Below are 16,271 nucleotides of genomic sequence, written 5' to 3'. Positions count from 1 at the left end.
TTGTCCGTCTGAAATAAAGCAACAACTAAGTCAAGCAATTACTTCTTTATTCAAAGCTGTAATATGACTTTATATCATTTCCATGGTCAATGATTTAACCGAAAAAAAACTAGACTCCCCTCTTCAGTGAAAGAATGATTTAGGAATTACCTTGACATTTTGCCTTAAGTTTAGTTTTAATGGACCCTTAATTGAAAAATATATCTATAAAGTGTCATTAATCTACATTAACTAAGAAACACACACAGGCTCTAATCAAAGAAAGAGACAAAGATGTTTTCCTAATAATTTAATAGTCAGGTAAATTTTTTCAGTTTTTAGCCAAAACTCAGAAGATCCTAGTAGAATCAGAAGAAATCCAATTAGACAAAACATATTTCTTTTTACAACTCTTTCAGGTCCTCAAATGATGCATGTACTTCTACCTTTAGTCACATGTTTTCTCCCACTTTTGTTGAAGGATTATACCACAACAGCAAAGAATCCAGAGAAAAATCCGTTCCGAAAAACAGAAAAATCACAACACTAACTCTTCATTTCCTCTGCATTTATTCTAAAGGGAAAATATATAATTCAATAAATATTTTGGCAACACCATTGGCAAAGACAAATGCACAGACAGGGGGGGGGGGGACCACACATTTTGAAGAGGGGAATGGTGGCGCTGCAGAGTGAGGCAGCTGACCAAGCCAACGTTTGAATCTTATTTTGAAAAGTGCATCAATGAGTGATATTTGAACAGCTTAATTGCACCAAAACTCAAAGAAAAGAGTCTAGAAAAAGCCTTAAAAGAAAAATGGAAAAAAAAGGATTTACATTGAGAGAACAGTTCATTTTTTAGTATTCAAGGGGGAAACAACAAAAACAAAAAAGAAAAGACAATCACAGAAAACGGTCCATTTCATCCGTTTCAAATCCATGTGCATTGAATTAAACTTCACCGACTGAAATACAAACGTTGCTTGGAGATCTGCAGCTGGTGAGCTAAACTGTTGGTGCAAACGCCAAGAGTTTAAGCACAAATCCAGAAAATTTAGCGTCAAAGAGCCGATTCTGCCCTTCGAGGAACAGCCAAGCCGGCGGCACGGCAGTAATCCACCACAGTGCAGGGCGTCCCAGATTCTCCCAAATATTTTTTTTTTTTTCCATTTTTACTCAATGACCCATAAAGACGTCGAGTTGACAAACGTGCAAGCGGAAACGTCTCCTCAGAAAGGTTGGACTGGAAGCAGCCCTGGAGGTGTACAGAGGACGGGCGTCTGCACCACCACCACCACCACCACCACCACCACCCAACCGTCTACATCTGGACCAATCCACTTCCAGGGAAGCCATAGGCACAACAATGTTAAAATTCCAACACCAGTGAGCCCTTTGCTGTTAGTGCCAACATCAGCAGCATCGGTGGACAGATTTAAACTCATGTGTAGAAAAAGATCATTGGGGCACATTAAGGCCGTCCATGTTCATGGTAGGGGTAGGGGGGGGGGGGGGGGGGCCCTCTTTGGAGTCAAAACTGTCCTCGGGTAGAAAGCCGACACAGAACGTCAGGGTTGGATCCATCAGGATGAAGCTAAAGTAAGACGAACACTTTCACATTTTACAGACACGACGGGGAACTCGTCATCCGGCAGACGTGGGAGCAGAAGGAGGCGCAGGGAGGCGTGCGCCCCCGGCGGTGGGAGGTTCAGTTCCAAACCACAGTGATAAGTTGTTGAAAACTCTCTCGGATCAGAAAGCCTATGAGCAGCCAAAGAGAAATCTCCCCCCGTCTCTGAATCCAGACGTGGAAGCTTCCGGCGATGACATCACTGCTCCTCATTTCCTGTTGGAGGAAAGCCTCGGCGGCATCCGCCTCCCGCTGACTGACAGCTTCCTTCCGGGTGTGAGGAGCGGGACGCGTCGATTGCAGTGAGGCAAGTTTCCCTGGTGCACAACTTCCAGGTACAAGAGTCAAAGCTTTTTAAACCCCCAACTTCAGACAAATAAGGGACGAATGGCATGCAGGCTCCGCCCCCTTGCTTCCTGCTTGCACCGACAACCATCCTCGCCTGTAAACTGAGTCACATGACTGAGCAGCTTTTGGCTTTGTCCTTCCGCAGATCCGAGGCGACGGCCGCCAGGTCGGGCCTGCCGGGCATGTGCGAAATGCGCTTGTTGGCGCGCGCCGTCTTGCTGCGCTTCACGTTCTTGTTGCTTTTGTTGATGCAGGCCAGCGTGGCCACATGGAAAATGTCCCTGACGCTGTTTTCCGACTGCTGGGCCGAACACTCGATGTACGGCGCCGAGATCTGCTTCGCCATGCTGGAACCCTGAGGACGAGGTCAACGCATGACATCACAAAAAGCTACCGGACGACTCGGAAACAGAAAGGGGAGGAGTTATACCTGGTCGTAAGAAACCGGTGTCTGTCGGTGGGTGGAGAGCTCCACCAGTGTGCTCAGGTCAGTCCGCAGGTCCGACTTGCAGCCGACGAGCAGCATCTTTGTGTTGGGACAAAACTCCTGGATTTCTCCTTTCCACTGTTGAAAACAACAAAAGTTTGAACTTCAGACTCACACAGATCCTCCTTTGATCGATTGCAAAGGGGGTGGTCCTTTAACTCCAATTAGGACGTTATTAAGACATAGTTTCATTAGAAATTTGCTTCCAAAGTGTGGGCGGGACCGTTTGTGTGGAGCCACCCCGCCCCCACTTCCCCTCCTGCTAGCTTATAGCTTAGAGCCAGATGTCACAAACGCGGCCAATTCCAAGCGGCATTTTGTCGTCTGCTCCCAATTCTCAACGATTTGAATAAAGAAATGGTCAAAAGTGTAATTTTGAGCTCTTTTCTTAAATGTGTCCTCCATGATGAGAAAATTCCACACAAAAAAAGGTTATTTTCATCGGAGCGGAGCTTTAACATCTCCAAGACGAAACACTAATCGGTGAAATCTAATGATCTCAGAATTTAAGTGGAATTCATTATTTAGGTCACCTGCCCTCTAAGTACCGGGGTTAAAGCCGGCCCTTCCTCTTTTGAACCCCAGGGGGGGGCAAATAATCGCCCCAGTTTCCTCCCGGACAACAATAAACGCTCTGTAATCAATGGCATTTCCTTGTGGGATCTAATCCGGAGCTAATGCTCCTCCGGGACGGATCCAGTTTGGCGGCACGTGAGGAGGATAGCCTGTGGGGTCAAACGCCAGCGGCTGAGATCTGCAGCTCGCCGCATTCGATTAAAGACAATCTTCAAACAAGGCTCCTCATTGCCGCTTTGCACGCGGATGACGCAGGTTTTCAAACCCCCCCATCTGATCACTGGGTGCAAACTAAGATGATGCCGTATCGAGTTTGAGCTGCAAACAGTTCCGTCCCTCCGCGTCCCTCCCAGTTTTCTGTTGAGGCGGCAAATCGTGATCAGAGCGAGACGTCTGCACAACATCAATCAGTTTGAATTGAAAACCCGTCAGATTCCTGGAAAAATCCTTTTGAATCTTTTCCAGAAGCACCTAAAGGGGTCAGAGGTCATGCAGGGTCAACCATGGGGGGGGGGGGGGGGGGGGGGGGGGGGGCAAATACTTCCTCCTGTCATGAGGACTGATCACAAGACATCTCCAGATGTCAAAGCAAACATCACAAAGTCGTTTCTGCTTTAGCCAAAACCTTTCAAACAGTATTCCCATCCTGGAAGTTCTGATAGGAATCCTGTAATCGGCCCCTTAGACACCATCCAAATCTGTGTTTGAAACTCCGTTCTATCGGAAAAAAACAAAAAAGAGGGGCAACGGGCGAACAGAAGCCAACCTTTTTCAAGACGCTGTCGAGCGTTTCTGGCCGGCTGATGTCAAAGCAGATGAGGACGGCGTCCGAGTCGGGGTAGGAGAGGGGCCGGACGTTGTCGTAGTACGGAGACCCTGAAACCAAAACAGTAAAAACAGGTCATCCTTTCAGGTTTATGCAGGAAAACAAAAACAAAAAATAAGGTTTTTTAACTTTAGAAACGAGAAAAACAGCAAACATGTTTGACTTATGATTGCAGTTTAGCCACCAAGCAAGAAAACCAGAACGTTAGAAGAAAAATGTGCTGACTGCAGCAGGAGAAGTTGTTAGGAGGAAGGAGGGGGTTAGATCCTCAAATTGAAAGCATGTGAGGGAGACGCCCACCTCTCCTCCACATTGCAACATCTCCGGAGAGGAAGGGAAGGGAAGGGAAGGAAAGGGGGGGGGGCGCTAGCGTCACCTCCAGGTGGATCAGATGACGATGGGGTGAAGCCAGATGCTGAAAAATGCGGGGAATTTTGGCGTCTAGAAGGTTCCTCAGGGAAAACCTTACTCTAAACACGGCTGCAGCGAGAAACCAGGAATGTAGGAAGTCTGGAAAAGTCGGCGAGTCTAAACTAAACAGTCTGGATGAGAGACGACAGTCGACGTTCTACAGCGACAGGAAGACGAGGCTGAAGCTTCCTTCATCTGTAACCAGCAGACATAACCTCCACGACTGGTCGGGAAAAGGAGGGTTTCCAATTCAAAGTCACAAGAAAAGATCCACAAAAAAGTCAAAACTGCTAAATGATAGGAGTTCATCATGTTGGAGATGCTGGAAACATTTTCCAGATTAACTGGTTCCTCCAGAGCCGGTTTGATTCAAAATTCCCATTATTCATCTGCCGCAGAACGCTAAAGGAGCTGCAGCTGTTTCTTCTTGTCCAACCTATCGATAATCTGTTTTTGATTCTTTCTGCTGTTTAAACAGCATCAGATTCGGCCGTGCAGCAGAAAGGATCTCTGCTTTACATCATAGGCCAGTTTTTCACTGAAAATAAGGAATTAATCCTATCCGGATGCATCATCAGGATTTTGAGGTCTAGTTTTGTACACCTATAGGTGAATGTGGTTTTATATTGTTTAACAAAGACGAGCTTTATTTCTGCTTAAACCTACAGTTTAAAAAAATATATTTGTCTCAAAAAGTTTGAACTTAAATGTCTACCCTGCCTCAAACTAATTAAGTTTGTAACAAAAACAAAAGCATCAATGTATAAACTCCCTTGCTCTATAAGAAATGTTAGCATTTGTACAGAAATAAAAAAAATAAAAAAAACATTTTCAAGCAAAAATGGCCACATTTTTATGGCATTTATTATTTTTTACGGTCAAACTTGTCTCAAAGTTAAAATCTCTTTTGAAAACCTTAATGTTTAACATCGCAAAGGGTTAGCATCAAGTTGTACATTTGTGCTGTTCAACATTTCGGCCCAATGGGGGCGCTGTTGAGCACAAAAGAGTTAACCCTACAACACCAGAGATAACACACACTGTTAATACACCGCAACTTTTTGACCGTCTGAGTGTTGCTGCTTTTCTCTGTGTCGGAATCAGCCGATTTACGTCGATTGGGTAAATCAAGCTCCGCCCCGATTTAGTGTTGCGCATCAGCTGCTTTACTCCACTTCAGAATGACGTTAATTGCGTTGTAGAGTTGTTATAGTTGAAGGAATGTCAACACAGTTTATTCCAACAGGGTTAAATAAAAGTTTTTGCTTTGACCCAGTAAAGTTGATGTCGTACAGGCATTAAAAAATAATAATCTTGATCTAGTCGAACTAAACTCGTTAGATTTGCGATGTTGCTTTTCTGGTGTAGCACCTTGGCACAACCTCCACTGTTATATAGACAATGAATAATAAAAATGTAGATTTTACGTTTGTATATTTGAAGCTTTTAATGTTTTCTTAGCTGAGAAAAATAGACACTTTTATGGTCGTAAGATTTGTTTTGGAATTTCGAGTTCCTCTACTTTTTTCCCCCCGTCGAAAAGCCAGTACATGAACCATCACTGACAATGCTGGAAATGCAGAATTCTAGTTACTATTGTGCCAATAAATCATACCCACAATGCCTTTCAAGTCTAGGTGCTCCTAAGTTTTTGCTGCTTGTTTCCACATCGAATTCGTGCAAAAACATGTTGCAACTGTAATTCCTGCAAACTCCCGTTGATTTATTTTGTGGAAGATCCAGTCTAAGCTTCAAAGCCCTGGCATGTCTGCACACACTGCACTCAGTTTACATGGAGCCGAGACACGGCAATCACATGTTTTAAGGTCGCAGAGACAAAGACAGGAAAAGATGCATCAGGGATTGCTGCAGAATGTTGGCTACGTTTATGGATTTCAAGGAATTTTTAACAAGGAGCAGTCATTTCTGGTACTGTTACGACATGACAGCAGAGACCGGGCTGAGGTCATCGTCCTGTCAAATGGCAAGATGGAAAGGAAATCCCAGAGATAACACACAGAAAGACCCGGTGACCCCCCCCCCCCCCCCCATCTAATTAGCTCCTGTCATTGTTCTCGTAGGATCTCTAAATCTAGAAAGACAAACCCCCTTTTTTCCCCAAACTCCCACCTTCTCCCAGGAATAAATGGGCCTGCATTGTTCTACGTCCTGAAGGAACAACCGGACCAAACACGCTCCTGAAGAACCAGCAGCTGGCTTTCAGTGAGCCGAGATTCATTCACGACTTAATCCGAGATGATATTGCTGCAGCAATTCCCAGACGGGAAAAGTGTTCCTCAGCCCACGCAGAGATGAAATGAAGCGGCCGTCTGAAGGTATGGCAACAAGTGGGCGGGGTTTCAACGCACAGCCAGCACACTGCGTGGAAGCAGACACACGCACACACAGAGTCACGGAGAAGAACGAGTGCAAAGCATTCCTCTCAGACGAACTGCCAAGGACAAGAAGCAATTTTGTCTAGGATAAAACGGAGGCTGTTGCCATGGTTACGCCTGCAGCTGTAGAGAACTCCTTCATGTATTTTACTAAATTCAGGCAAAAATGTCTAAGCACGATGCCACTCTCCAAACGGATGGACGTGACGCGCCTGAACCAGCTAAAGGGCAGGTTGAACCGGAACAGCTGGAACATTCTAGTCATTTTGTGAGGTGCATCTCCAGACAGAGTCCCTGCAGTCTGCTTCCAAACGCAAATGCAACCTAAAAGAAAACTAGGTTCTGCAGTTCCCCATGTGACCACTAGAGGCCGGCTTTAAGAACGGAATGATTTACCCCAATTTCCCCATTTTAACCCTTGTGCTATCCTATGACCCCACCCTTACATTGACGTGTTCTCCCTACCATGACAAAGGTGGAAAGATGTCATGTAATCCATGGACACCAGTGAAGATCACAAATCATTGAAGAAAAAAGGTTCAGTCACTGTCTAGTGGGTCTAGATGACCCAACTCCCAACGTTAAAGTGCCTAGGATGGTAAATGGTAAATGGCGCATACTTATATAGCGCTTTCTACCTTCTTACGAAGGCCCAAAGCGCTTTACAGTCACAGGATAGCACAGGGGTTAAAAAAAAAGTCATAAATTAAACCAAAGTCAAAACTTGTATCTATACTGATGTTTTTTTTTAATTTCATTTGGCAAACTTCAGAAATCCCCCAGTAAAAACGAGGAAGTCAAGTTTCCACCAGCACTGCATTTTATGCAGAGTCATGGTACCATGTCTAATGCTACGTTCACATGGGGCTCGGTGTACAAGCGGACACTCCCAATCAAAAGTCTATGTAAATGCACGCATATGAGCGTTTCAGGCTTCTGTGTTCAAAACGCTTACGTTCACGCATCGCTATACAAGTTTTTTAAGTCAGTTTTCGGGCCATTGAAGCCGTTTAATCAGTTGAACTTTGACCAATCAGGGACTCTGATATGGTGGTGATGCAGCCTATAGATGGTGACCTTTCCAAAGCACGGAAATACCAACAGTTTGAGCATGGATCATGGAGGAAAATTTGATCCTTGTGGTTTGCACCCGGCCGCAAATGAGTCACTGAGTCTTTCATATATGGGATCTGAGCTGTGAAATAAAAAACGACTTCCATACTTTAAAAAGATTCATCCATTGAAATCGTCACTTTTTACAACTTTAAATGGTTCAAAAAAATGTCATAAAAAGGTCTCCAAGACTATACAAAGGCCAGCAAATCAACTTAGGGAAGATTAACCCCATTTCAGGTAAAATATTTGCGTATAAGTGAGTTCAGTGAGAACTTGTACACATAAGGTCCGTTTCTTGGTAGACAAGAATAGAAAAAAGGCTTCATTGCAAAGATCAGACGGTTTGTTTTCAGACGGGTTTTTGTGTCAGGTGTCACATCGACCCTAAACTTTCCACGACATCAGCGAGCAGGAAGTCTAATCTCACTGGATTCCCTTCAGTCGACGCATTTCATCCACCCCACTACCGGTCGACAAATTCCACCGTGATCCAATTTCCAGCCTTGGAAACGAGCTCGGCCTTCAGTGATCCGTGCTGCTCCTTTCACAGGCCGAGGATCAGGGTCCGCCGCGCACAATGGGGGTCTTTGTAAAGAAAGACGAAGGAACCTTAACTGAGGAATGCCAGACATGCGGCTCCAATTCGCTAAGACCCAGAAATGTGATCCAACGCAACAATGGTCGCCATAACAGACGTGGAGGAGCTCATCGGAGGGCACCAACAACTCAAACTGATCCAAAATAGCGGCAGCAGAAGGAGGAGTGCCCCTAAAGTGGATCATACCAACATGTCTATGGGTTCCATCGAAACCCTGAAATGACAAATGAAACTGTTTTAAGGTGCTTGACAGGACTAGCTTGTGAGTGTTCCCAGGAAAACTGTGTCGGATCGTTTCCAGAGGGCACGGCACCTTTGAGAAATCAATTCCTGTGGTTGCTGAGCTGCTGATGGGGTTTTATCGCAACATTTATGCTCTGAGGCTTTGGAAACTCTCCTAAAACGAGCAACAAGGAACTCCAATTACAGCCGAAGTACCGATTCACATCAGCATGTTTTCCAGGAAAATCCAAAAAAATAAATAAAAAAACTCTTTTAGCTCTCAGATTGCTCAAACAATAAGTTGCAAAACCCAAAAAGAAACCCTCACATCTGACTGTAGGAACATCTGCTTTGGATCAACATCCCTGCAGCGTCAAACACAGACCAGCATTCTGACAAAACCAGCATTTCAAACTCTGAAAGTCCAAACGCGTCGGCACGGTTACGACAGAGTCTATGGAAACAACAGTAAAGCATAAACAGGGAAGAGTTGTGCAACGAGTCAAACTATTATAGACATTTCAAAACTGGCAAACACTGACTCACATTTAGCCTCCCCTCAGAGCTGGATGATGCATTTAGGATCAGATTTAGCATAGATCTATAGAAACTTTGCTGCCTATTCCCTTTAAAACATAAAGACATACAGTTTAGAGAGGAAATTATTTGGCTACATCTCCTGTTTCCATGTCAACAAAAGAGTGGCAAGGCAAGAAGAATTAACCATTTATCAATTATCCCGTTTCCATGGCAACAAGAAACGCAAGCTTTTGTTTGTTTTTTTTTGCAAAAGTTTCTATTCACTTTCAAGATGCAGAAAACTTCTATTGAAAAAAGGTATGAGTGTAAATGAAGGAGGCATGAATAAGAGCCGCCTCATCATTCATTATGGAACCTATTTCCAAGGTCGCACAAAATGTAAAAGAACAATTTTACGGTTTAGGCATCTTAAACTGAAAGAAATAAGGAAGATACAATACGAGTCAGTGATTTCATCTTTTAGAAAATATATTTCTAAAAATTGCCAACTTGAGATACGACCACCAAGTCTTTCGAGATCAAAGAATTTGGCGTTAAAATCAAAGGAATAGCACCCTCAAGTGTGACATTTGCAAGTCAACATTTAAAGAAGTCCTATCGATAGGACTTTTTTGACGTTTCATTTAATATAGAGGTCTAGGCGTTAAAAAAAAAAAAAAAAAAAAAAAAAAAAACTCTAGTGGTTGCTTTGTGAAATACACCAATTTCGATTTAAACAGACTTCACTCCGGAAGTCAAACTGTGACGTTTTAAATAAAAAAATATTTTTACGTTAAAGTCAACAAAAGAGTGCCGAGTTGAACCAGAAGCGAACCTCATTTCAGAGTCTACACTGAGCAGCAAGACAAAATGAGCAACACTTGTCAAGTTTATCCGGCAATAACCACGTCAGGCTGTTCTTTACAGCTAGCGTCGACCGTTCCCGTTAACTAAAGGTCATAAATAATGAAGCTAATTTCAGCGTCTCGCATGCCAGCTGGAAGGACCTTCATCTGATGCATCTCCTGTGATCAACAGTAACGAGCCTGTTGGGCGTTTGCTAACTTTCCCTTCGGTCAGGAGGGGGCCTGAGGGTTGGTGCTCCTGTCCTGTTCAACCCCGGCGCCGTTGCTGCTGGTTGGGGCGTGCAAACATGAGTCAAAGTCCTCCTCGCCCTGCTATGACACCCCCTCCCCTCAGACAAATGGAGGGTCCAACAACTGGCAGGCGTTTACACTAAATGACGCAAATACCAAAACACACCACACCGCAACAAAGGATAGGTGCAGTTCCCGGCCTTGCTCAACCCTTCCCCCTCCCACAAGATTCGACACTGGAAACCAGCACCCATCAATCAAGGGGTGGTAGGGTTCTCTGTGCTTTGGGGGGGGGGGCCCTCGTGTGAAACTCATGAGCCGGTTCCCGTGTTCCAAGTTATTCCGACGCAATGTTTGGAATTCCAGACCAGGAACCCACAACAGCTGGCGGCCAACTTCTCCCCACCCATCCCTCTCTCCCACACGGTCACACCACATGCCTCTGCACACTTGCAGTGTGTGCCTCCATGGCGGCCAAACCTCTGTGATTCCAGACAAACACAGTGGAGATAAACACCTCTGGATCCCAGCAGTTTTAGGGGTGTTTTTTTTCTGGGGAAGGGGGGGTGCACAAACCTTAGATAAAAGGGCAAAAAGTGAACCAGTCAATGAAAAGTTGCACATTCTCAGAAAAGTGAGAAGAATTCCCCAAAATGAGTTGGAATACCAGCTGGGCCAAGTTTTTTGGTTTTGGTTCCTAGAGTCAGATCCGATGAATCATCCACTGAAATGTTTTTAATGCAAATAATCCAAAAATGGAGGTTTAAAAAAAAAAGAAAAATTGCATTTATTTTGTAAAACTCCCAGCATCCTCCACTAAAATGAGTCAGGGATTCATTTGATTATTGATAATTTAAAAAAAAAAAAACAATAAAGTTTGGTGTTTTAAATGTTTACCTGAAGTGTCCCACAAGCTGAGCTCGATCCTCTGGGTGTCGATCTCAAAACTGGCCGTGTAGTTTTCAAACACTGTGGGAACGTAACTCTGAAGGAAAAACACACAGAATTTGACGTTTTCCCCGTGATGCGTTCACGGGATCTTCGTGCCGTGAGTCTGCGGCGTCTCACCTCCGGGAAGCAGTCCTTGGCGAACACGTGAAGCAGCGCGGTCTTCCCGCACTGGCTGTCCCCCACCACCACTATCTTGCACTTCACACTCTGACTCGCATCCATGCTGGACTTCAGAGAGGACTTCTGGCCGGAGCGTCTCTCCTTCATTGAGTTACGATCACGGGAAATGGGTCCACAGCTGGGGGCCGTCTGTCAGCGGGGGAACTCCCTCCTCGCTGGCCTGGGAGACTGTCGGTGTCCGCGGGTATCTCCGTCTGTTCAGAGCCGGTAGAAACGCTTCGGTCTGGCTTTATACCGCCGCACGAGCCAATCAGAGAGGCGCTCTCCTGAACATGCCCCGCCCATCTGCGTCACTGCTGGGTTTGGAGCCCCCGTTGGAGGGAAAAACTCAAATTTGTAATGATATAAATATAAAATAAATAAAATGTGTGATTAAGACGAATGCTGACGTTTGGCTGAAGCTCTGACCAAAATATAGATATTCACTAAAACCAGGAGGTAACTTGTTTATGCCAAATAAGACATTGAATTAGCATTTTGCAAGTCGTGCAAACATAAAATAAATAAATAAAATAACCTACATAAAAGTACTGGCTGCTCTCGAACATTTGGCCAAATGCGAGACAAAGTTAATTTTGTTGATTTCCTTTGAGTATGGAAGAGGATAAGGAACATAATGGAAATAAAGTGGTGAGAAATTCTGAATTCTTTAAAAATGCTCAATTTAATTTCAGAATTCCAACCTAATCTTGGAATATTGATTTTAATCTTAAAATTCTGACTTAAAATTTAGCATTATAATTTTTTGTCTTTAAAATTCTAATTTAAAGACTTCAGGCTGCCATTGCCAACAAAGGGATTTCAACCAAATATTAGTAATGACCATTTTGTTTTCAGTTATTTCATTTGTCCAATTACTTACGAGCCCATGAAATGAAAGGATTGTGTTTAAAAAATGGCTTAGCTCCTGACTGTATATTACCCATGGTGCACTAAATAATTTTTTTATTTTATTAAATATGAGTCATTTTCCTGAGTTCTTTTCCAACCTGGAAGTAATAGACTCGATCTCTGAAGCACCGCCTCTCGCTCCGTGTGGGTTCCGCCCATTTCATGACATCATCCTACAACCGGCCTGGGCAGCCTGTCTGCATTTCGCCCGTAAACGTTTTGCAAATTAAATATTGAATTCTGAGGAAAAGAAGTCCAAATTTTGAGATTAAAGTCTGGACCTCAGAATTCTGTTTTTGTCCTGACTTTTTTTCCTAACAATTTTAACCCTAATCCTGAAATTCTGACTGTTTGTATTCCAAGATTAGAGTAGGAAACCTTGGAAACCAAATCAAAATTGTGAGAATTAAACTTAACAATCGGAGTCAACAATTCTAAGATTCTGACTTTAATTCTGTTTTTTTAAATTTAATTTCCAACTTTGATCTCCAAATTTGAAGAAAAAAAGTCAAAAATTTGAATCAAATCCCAGAACACAACATGTTTGAATTCTGAGATGAAAGCTATGATTCTTTAAAGGAAAAAAAAAATCTACTAATGCCTTTTTTTGTTCCCTATGGCTGTAATATTCTTTTGTATTTAAGCTTGGATTGAAAATATGGATTTCATGACAACAAAGTAAAAACAAATAAAAATAGTTTTGAAAAAGGCCAGGATGATAAAGTTGCAAAGGAAGTTTAAAACTTGATTTCTACCCTACCTACCGCATTAAAAAAGGGTTCTGTTGAAGAGTTAAAGCTGAAGCTACAGTTCTGATTTTTGAGATAATTTAGCATCAACTGTTCTTCTGTTGGTTTAAAAGTAGTTTTTTGATTTAAGGCCTAAAAAAAAAATCAAAATTAGACTTGAATAAGTCAAAAATGAACTTGATGAAAGCGACTTCTTGAGTTTCTCACGTGCGTCTGGATAAACCGTTTTCATTTGATCAGCTTAAGTTGTTCAATACTTTGTGTACAAACAGCAATTTCAGACCTGCATCACTAAATAACCCTCACTGTAAATGGTTCTTAAAGGCCGCAGCAGACGGAGAATTGAGCAGAAAAACAGTCGGACAGCATCCTCTCGCTCTACTTTCTGCCCTGCAGGAAAACAAAAGACCCACATGCAGTTTTCTTTTTGTTTCACTGCACAATCTATGAGCATGAACTTGGAGAACAATTAGAGCCAAAATAGGCAGACATCTCCAAATGGTGTTATTGGCAACCTATATGCACATCATCCCGAGTGTGAATAGAGACAGTTTTTCTTTTGTGAAATCCTTAAAATTTATTGGTATATTTGAGAAAACAACAGTTTTGGCCTCTATGACGTGATTAGACTTCAGGAGTTGCTGGCAGGCTTTTTTTTTTTTACAGTGAAACAGCTCCACCCTGCAGGCTGTGTAGTGGGAGTCCCGTCTGTTGTGAGGGAGCCTTGCCTTCAGGCCCTAATCCTGGGGAAAGGGAAGAGGGGCGGTGGGGGGATTTTACACTCTCACTCTGATACTTGGCTGGAATCTCTGTACCATATGCATTTGGCCTCATTCCAACTGATGGCATCACAGGGATCGTACCTGGTTTCGCGTGCAGAAGAGCGCCTCTCGGGCCGGAAAAGGGACTCCTACTTCTGTCCGTATGGGCACCAAGAAAGAGCTCACCAAAGCGCCCCGACAGAATCTCGCTCTCCATCCCAGCTTTGCTCAGCTTGTGCGACAGCGTGCTGCACAAAGTCCTGGCTGCTCTCAAACATTTGGTGGAAACCGAGACAACGACACACATACAAAGTGTAAATCTGTAGGGATGCAAGCAAAATATCCATCAATTTTCCAAACACGCTTACCGTATTTCACAAACTATTTGGCACACTGGACTATACACTCAAAAAAATATTCCGTAGATTTACCGAAAACCCTTGCGTCAAGCAGTTGCAGGCGACCACATTAAGTGATTGTTGTGAAGCGTGCTTGTATAGTATGAGCTAAGGAATCCCACAAGGATAAATATTCTAGTATTCTACTTAAGAGTGTAGCGTAATGTCTTGCCGAAATTGCTGAGTAATGCAAAATATTAAATGTATTAAGCAATATTTATGCCTGCATTTTTATAATATGTGAAAAATCAAAATAGCTTTGAAAAATCTCAAAATTCAAATTCAAATTCAAATTAATTTTATTTATAAAGCACCTTTTATGTCAAACAGACAGCTCAAAGTGCTTTCCATAAAAAACAAACAAGAATACAATAAAAACAAACCCCACATATGAAATAAAATCATTAAATAAGCCACTCATAATAAAACACACAAAAACAAGCACAAGTAAAAGAGAAATGACAGAGCTTAAGAAAAGATGCACTTTAGGAAAAGGAAAAACGGCCATAGTTTATTTTTTTTTGTGTAAGGCTCATCGTCAATAAATTGTCTATTTTCGAACGTATGCCGAATAGGCCCAACCAACCATAAAGCTACGTTCACGCCACCCTCGCCAACACGGCTTCAAGCAACCACTTTCAATGAAAAGTCTATAAAAGCAACTGTCTCTGACACACCTCCCTTCCTTCCTCTTCTTCTTTTCCGTCCAGTCCAACAAAAAACAAAAGGATACAAATGTAATCAATATCAATAAAGTTTAGCCTAAATTACAAAAGGGGTTTATTCAAATATGCACCTTGTGTGAAGATCCAGAACCCTCTATTGTAACAGTAAAATATGTCCAACACAAGAGGGTTTCAGCTCCTATCCGTCTGCTCAGCTGTTGGACAGAACAAGTTCAAAAAATAAAAATAAAATGCGCATTTCGGGCTTCCGCTTTCAACGCTCTCACGATCATGTGTGGCTACGCAAGTTTCTACAAGCATTTTAGGGCTCTGCGTACAAAACGTGCTGCCATTGAACGCGCTTTTGTTGAAGGTTGAACTTCGACCAATCAGGGACTCCGATTTTGAAGTCGTATACGGATGACGTTTCCTTTAATTCACGTCAGTGCCAGCCATTTGAAAATTGATCGTGGGGGAGGAAATAACAATTGAAGTTTGTGCCTGGACGGAATTCTATGAAGTCTTTCAGGAGTAGAGCTGTGAAAGAAAAATCCTGCAGCAAGATTTGCACCGCTTTGACATTTCACACCAAGTCTCTCCCAACTGTAGGAGGCGGACGTGCAATAGGAAATGGCAAAACAAGAAGAAGAAGAAGAATAAAAAGGAGCCCTTCCCTGCTTGTCTGGTGTGAACACCATGGGCTATTCGCGCATCACAGAATCCTGATAATCCATTTTACGGGAAAAAGCATGGACATCAAACGGCTCGTGGAACTGTAGTGCTGCAAACGCTGTATTCCCTGAACAGAAATGAGGGATCCACCTGTTTCTGCACTGCTGTCAGTTCCCTGCACAGTCGCTGCATTTACCCCACAGAAACAGACAATTGGAGGCAATTGTCTGTTTCTGCTCTGTTTTTTTGGGGCTCCTCGTGTCATTGTGAGGGGTTTCAGATGCTGAACCTCGATTGCGCTCTCTGTTCCTCCTGTATAAAACGACCCTTTGCTGTTTGTCACAGACAATAAGAGGAACTGCGTGGTGACAGTCTTTTATTTGTGTTTGCAGCAGCTAAAGTTGAAGAATCCGATGAATAAAATAGTGACAACCACATTTAAACTAAGCTTCCTTCCAGCATTTCCAGCAAACCTTAAATCAGCAGCAGTTATTTTGTTTCCACTGCTGTAAATCACATTCATTACTCATGATGAAAATACCTCGGAGACGTAAGACTGGACTTTCCTTTGATAAAACAACCTTTCAGTCGTGTCCAGGAGGTCTGGGTCAGCGAACGTCACTCTATTTCTGAAAGGTTCTCAATGCCGTAGGATTTGCCGTTTTAACGCAAACGTTCGCTTGGAAATGAAGACAAAGCAGATGGGAGGAAGGTGAGTCAGACATGACAGAAAGAACTCGTCAGGTGGTTCCTGCCAGTGTAGGTCGGTGGGTCCGAGTCCCTCAAGCTGCCCCAGAGT

General features: G+C 43.2%; 1 protein-coding gene across 1 annotated transcript; it reads right to left on the bottom strand.

Annotated features, from left to right (window-relative positions):
• Positions 1 to 274: 274 nt before the first annotated feature.
• rnd3a (Rho family GTPase 3a) lies at positions 275 to 11,553 on the bottom strand. The gene is made up of 5 exons (XM_023965423.2): positions 11,274 to 11,553; positions 11,103 to 11,190; positions 3,787 to 3,896; positions 2,388 to 2,522; positions 275 to 2,312 (listed from the first exon to the last, which is right to left on the bottom strand). Exons 1-5 carry the CDS (start codon positions 11,421 to 11,423, stop codon positions 2,064 to 2,066), a joined length of 732 nt encoding a protein of 243 aa, XP_023821191.1. The 5' UTR covers positions 11,424 to 11,553; the 3' UTR covers positions 275 to 2,063.
• Between the last annotated feature and the right edge of the window lie 4,718 nt (positions 11,554 to 16,271).

This window comes from Oryzias latipes, chromosome 2 (assembly GCF_053564925.1).
Source record: "Oryzias latipes strain Hd-rR chromosome 2, Olatipes_Hd-rR_3.1".
Taxonomy (NCBI): Eukaryota; Metazoa; Chordata; class Actinopteri; order Beloniformes; family Adrianichthyidae; genus Oryzias; species Oryzias latipes.
The sequence above is the reverse complement of the archived record's forward strand: the minus strand, read 5'-3'. Positions and strand labels throughout refer to the sequence as shown.

Excerpts from the sequence above, each read along its gene's own strand:
- rnd3a (XM_023965423.2), bottom strand. The coding sequence starts at position 11,423 with ATGAAGGAGAGACGCTCCGGCCAGAAGTCCTCTCTGAAGTCCAGCATG. Across the intron at positions 11,191-11,273 it reads CCAAGGACTGCTTCCCGGAG|AGTTACGTTCCCACAGTGTT; the intron begins GTGAGACGCCGC and ends TTTTTCCTTCAG. Across the intron at positions 2,313-2,387 it reads CACCGGTTTCTTACGACCAG|GGTTCCAGCATGGCGAAGCA; the intron begins GTATAACTCCTC and ends CCTCGTCCTCAG.